The sequence below is a fragment of the Opisthorchis viverrini genome (genome assembly GCF_000715545.1).
Source record: "Opisthorchis viverrini unplaced genomic scaffold opera_v5_343, whole genome shotgun sequence".
NCBI classification, from domain to species: Eukaryota; Metazoa; Platyhelminthes; class Trematoda; order Opisthorchiida; family Opisthorchiidae; genus Opisthorchis; species Opisthorchis viverrini.
The window spans coordinates 544,983-550,780 of NW_008751994.1; the positions used below are offsets into that span (position 1 = coordinate 544,983).

Below are 5,798 nucleotides of genomic sequence, written 5' to 3' on the forward strand. Positions count from 1 at the left end.
ACCGCCCCACGACGCTTGTTAGTTCTAAGCCCCCTGTGTCGTCCATAGCCACTTCTGCCGCACCGGCCACCAGTCATGGCGTGAATCGCAGAATATGCTTCGAAACTTCTCCATTTTCGAAGTTTATTTTGTATCTATCACCATTTCTGAGCCGTTAACGAGTGTTCAATATTTGTGTGGATTTATTGGTGGTCTGTTTGTTCTTTTCTTGTGTCCGTCCATAATGGTAAGAAGTTCCGTAGTCGTTCTAGGTAGACCTTAGTGCAGTCGCTACATGTGCCTTTGTAAACAGTCTCTAGTTTTATCCACCTGGAGACTGTCCCTCAACTATACTACTGCGGACAATGTGAATGACAGTTCTGAATCAGTCGACCTGAAACTTAGCGGTGTTCGATCACCAATGAAGACGATTCCCCATCATAAGTGGTTTAGATATGAGGTACACAGTCCAAGCCGGCCAAAAGTCCGACTAATTTCAACCCCTTAAATAAAGCACCATAGAGCCTATAAATTCATTCAGACCACACGAACTTTTCACGTGACACTCAGGAGGAACCATCTGAAGTGCTTTGAACCAGAAGGTCACTAACCCTTACCCGACCAAAATGAATTTAGCCCCTACAAAACTCAGTCGCCCCACAATAGCCAACAAGACCATTTAAAAGGCTGATCAAAACAGATTTGGCTGACTGTTTCCCGTCCATCTTAAAACTCGGATATCCTAGTAGTTTAGTTGGAAGCCAGAGGGATTGTGTATCAAAGGGAAAATGGGCTAGGTTTTTAATCCACCGTTTGCCAACCAAACCCTTCTCAAAGCTGACTTCTCAATTGGCTTCAAACCACTTCCGATGGTCACACCCTCTCCAAGTGAAGTTTGATCGAACTATTTTACCGAGTTCTCGAAAGCGTACATGAAGATTCGCCCACAACCAAGTGGAGCAACAATCATGCACATCAGTAGCAATGCTCCACTTTTGCAGGCAGACCTATGGTTGAGTTGAGTGAAAAATGATATTTCCCTATAAAAAGTTTATGGCTGTCTGTCTGTGACTCACTTTGATGCTTAAGATCATAAAGGAGTGGACACTTTTCCGATTACCGCGTTGCACGATACTCGAGTTAAGAATTCGCTCTCGGTGACGGAAAGGATTTTACTTTCATTTGAATACTCCCTACAAACTCAGGTTGGGACAAAAGCCTTGTGTCACTTACTTTTATAACATATGAAAGTCCTAGCTCGGCTGCAAGATAATCTAGCGCAAAAGTCCATCTTACAAATAAGAGTGTATTACGTCAATTTCTCCTTCACTAGTAATCTTGTTAAGATATATTTTATTCCATCGCAAGGCTGTTCATCACTCTTTTGGAAACTTAGTTATACGAGATAGATCCTGATCCACCACAGTGATGGGATTCACTCCTGAACAGGTTTGAATTGGATTCGCCCTCTGAAATCCTTTTTTGAGAAAGTCAGTGTATTGTGCACGGTACTCCGATGGAGCGGTCGAACCGTCTTGAGCGAGGACATTGCTATATGCTCTCCAGTTTGCAATATATATTTCTGGAAAGCTAAAAGGTGTCAAATCCGGTTTAATTTGCGCAAGTTCCCGATAGTATTCACCATCTTTATTAGTCGCGATATTATGTAGAGGTTTATCCATACAGCCTCCTTCCACACTAACTCCCACAGCATTTGAAATGCAAGGTCACGCCGATACAGCCTGATTATTGTATTTTTCTGTGTTCCGATTGGCTCTTCTCTACTGGCATATGATTGGCTATTAAGAGATTTAGAGGATGCAGTTAGGAGTCGATGAGTTAAAGTCAATACTGTCAGAATTTTCGTCCTCAATATTAATTGTTTAACTTCGCCAACCGAAATGATCTCAGTGGCTGAATTTCGATGAAGCACCATCATTTCAGTACGCTAGCCCCTCTCATGAAGAAACATCTCAAGTTTTCAAACCTACCGAGACGTATAGTTTAACGCTTCCCAGCCTTTCCCTGCCTGCAGATCCCGAATCTCTAGTAACACCAGAAGGTTGGGACGGTACTAGCATGACTAATGCAGTATCACATGCGCTTTTCAGTTGGGTTCCGCAAAATGACGTGAATATATTTGCAGTCTATGTGAATTTCCCAAGAAAGGCTCGAGAAAGCGAACGTCCTTTTTTGAATCCAAAACCTCATCTCATTTCAAGGGGAAAATGATGTCCACTGGTAACGCGTATGCTGAAAAAGATCAAGTTCTATTAAGGAAAGTCAGTGACAGTCCGCCCTAGAATGCGATTAAGCCTCATTACCCTGACTGCTATCATTGGACACTCCTCATTGTGGTGATACAGCAAAAATGCTTATTTGAAAATGGTTTTGTTCGTTTCTCCATTTATTAATCGGTTAGTTGTTTCAGGGGACAAGATGGCTCAATGGTTACCACGCGAATTCGCTGACCGGAAGAACCGTGGTCCGAACCCGACCTCTGCATCTCAACTTCCCGCGTCTCGACTGAGCAACCTGGCAATATCCCAGTCCTCGTGCTTCCTACGGATGACATGGCCGCTTGGCACCGAAGGGGTGTTACAGTTGAACAATTTTGTTTTATTCCACTATTTAGTTGTTGCAGTTGGCCAATCCTTATTCCGACACATTTATGAGTTTCTGTACAGTGTCTTTACGCAGATTCGGTTAACAGTAATTTACTGGTGTTGCTCGTGTTTTGTGAGTTATTCTATAGGGAAGCTTTGTGTCTCACACTTGGCCATCTTAAAAGACTTGTGAAAAGCATAAGGACTTTTTCTTTTGGGATAGGAGCCTGGGGTATGTATCAGTGTATCGGAATCCACAAAACTGAAAAACGAGCCGTAATGGATACCAGCCCAACCTTACTTTTTTTGTTTCATCCGCGCAAAGGCTTTTCGCAATCGCGTGGATTTTACGTTAGTTTGACACCAACTGGTCTGCCTTTTAGTTACTTATAGATCTTGTTGACCAGAACACTGCCGAATGAGTCCGATACCGCTTGCAATCGGTTCTCTGGGTGTATTGTATTGTATTGAATGGAAATAACTGCATCAGAAGGTATATGAAGACTGGTGACGTGATTGGTTCAACCACTTGGTAATAAAATTACACCATGCGCAACTTGTTAATGAGTATCTGGGGGAGCATTCCGGAAATCGTTCGGAAACTAACCGAAGGGAGCCGTTTGAGTAGCCAACTAGATAGACAAGACTAGTCCGCTGGATATTCTTGCCAAGGCCTGATGCAGAGTATCTGAACACCTGAAGACCAGCATTTTTGTGGCGGGTTGTGACATTACGAAAGACATAGCACTGAGGTTTTCGTCTACCGACTTGACGCGAGTAGTTTCGTTTGTGGGCATTTTGCGCGACTTCTTCATTAGCTTTTTTCGTCCTGTTACTCGAATTGAGCACCTTTGTCTTAGCTTTGGACGAATTGCATCAAGAATCCTCGTAATGATAGCAAAAAACGGTGGTTCCTGATGGTCCGGACGTTCTTAGCCTGACTACGAAAATGAGGTTTATGGGAGGAGTACAGTTCACCGGTTATGGTCACTGTTCTAAAGTTTGACCCAATTTTCAGTTAGTTAGTCGACTGGCGTATTTGTTTATCCTACCACCTCTACTCGTATATCACTATCTTACGTCGTCCCAGCTGCGGCCGGAAAGCGGCCTGATTCAGATCAGCCTAAATTTGTGAAACTCTGCTTCAGATGTCGTTTTGTTCACACACTCCAGTTTGCGATGGGCGAATATTTTATTACATTTACCTATTCGAGAAAATAACGAAAACTGACTGATCGCCTTCCTGGCAGTGAAGACGATGAAGTGTTTTCTCATCTACATCAGGAGAATTACTTATCGGGAGATCGAAAGAAAATAAAGCCGGATGCAAGAATGAGGTTTGACTCTCTAGGCTTCCGCAAGCATGGTCCCGAAAATGAACTGTAAGGTTTTCATGTTTTGGAGATCTCGATGAATGTACGAATATTCTTGGTGTCTTGGAAGTGGTTAAGATAAGCTGAATGCGGAGTCCCGACTTCCTCAGTCAAATAGAACTCCTCTCCCGACTTACACTAAAATAATGGTGTATTTTCCCGTGGACAACAATGTATAAAAGTATTTAATTGCCTAGAAACGTACAATGATTGTTTTGTGTATAAAACTTGAGAAGGTTTGTAGGCTTTAAACTCCATTACAGGCATCCAGTGTTTGACCATTGTGTCTAGAATCTGGCTGGCAAGTAATTCTCCTCGTAGTATCTTTTGGGATCTAAAATAAAAGACAGAGGGGACAAAAGGTTGGGCAGATTAACCTGTTGGCTAATTAGATGTAGGAATGTGTTCATATTTGTAAAAGAACTTTATGAACAACCAAAAACACTTTTGAATCCATAAGTGGCCATCTTCCCGAAGAATTGAAACTGCTTGTTCGCTCGCATTTATCTCGTGAAGTTGTTTCTTATTAGAATAAACAAAAATCATGTAATATCCACCTTAGTTGGATGATGCTTGTCCACATCGTGATTTCCATAAGACTTATAGTGGTTGGACTTTGAAACTTTTTCCAGGTCAAAAGCGCTGATAGTTCTGTTAAGGTGACGAACTACAGAAGCTGGTGGGTAGAAATCACACTCATTTCCTTACTGAGCATCACCTAGTGATTACGAGGGTTCTTCAGCCAATTGTTTGTGGAGGTTTTGGGTGGCTCCAGGATGGATTCCACGTGAGCTCCCCATGTTCGCGGCTGGAGACGCCACAAGATATGGCTGCTAATCGATGTCAATAAAGTTTCTGTTGAACACAAATGTTATGCTGTCGCTGGCGATGATGACCAACCCACAACGGTAGTCAGCAAGATCCGGGTATTGTACATCCAAGGCCACTGTCCAAAGATGACCTACGCAATGCTATCGCACTGGTAGTTCCCTGGGTGCCCACCTTTTGAATAGACGATTTATCGATAAAGATCACTTACTTCTGACATCTCACAAATTTACTCTGGAGTAAAGGCGTTCAAATAAGTTTTGATGTCCCATAAAGGATCATTTATATGCCTATTTCTTATCAATCTTCCCAGAAGAAAACTAGTTTTTCCGTATTTCAACAACGAACAATACACTTTGTCCTGAACCTCTCCAACTGGTTCAGCTTGCACCGAGTTCTCCTGGTTTCCAGTATAGTGGAAATTAAACTACGAACCATCGGTGCACAAAAACAATGTCGATCAAATCTGACTCATCTCAACACCTGCTCAAGCGCAAGTCAAATGAATCAGCAAAAGGCTTTTTACTGACATAGCGACTACCTTAAATGATCGTTCCCTGGGGTGGGCTTTATAAATAATCCACGAAACATATAGTTCCCGCTTCTGGTACAACTAAGAATCTGGAAGCTTTAGAAGCCACCTTTGAAGGTATGAGGGTGAATGAACCCTTTAGGAATTAGTAGGTGCACCAATTCAATTCATCGTTAGATGATTTATTATTGGTTGCCGAAAAAATCAAAACATCTTCTCCGGACACAGACGACAAAAATAACAAATACTTTGATAAAAAGGTTGTTCCTCAAAAATAGTCGAAAATTTTGAATTTTTAATAGGTCTTTTCTGGGTCGGATACCCTTACAAGTGGAAGTATAGTATTGTCCCCTTCTAAGTATGTTGGAGTTTATGACAATGCAGTATTCCTCTTATATTTTGTCTGAACACTCCTTCATCACGCCTACATTTCTGGAAAATTCATCTAGCTTTTTTCAGACCGAACGATGGCACTACTTA

General features: G+C 42.1%; 1 protein-coding gene across 1 annotated transcript in view; it reads right to left on the bottom strand.

Moving 5' to 3' along the window:
* Nucleotides 1-4,240, bottom strand: part of T265_15057 (hypothetical protein) — a gene marked incomplete at both ends in the record, with an annotated part of 6,912 nt that extends 2,672 nt beyond the window's left edge. The window contains one exon of the mRNA XM_009176410.1: nucleotides 4,164-4,240. Coding sequence (XP_009174674.1) covers nucleotides 4,164-4,240 — 77 coding nt within the window. The remainder of the gene's footprint in view (nucleotides 1-4,163) is intronic.
* Nucleotides 4,241-5,798: the final 1,558 nt, after the last annotated feature.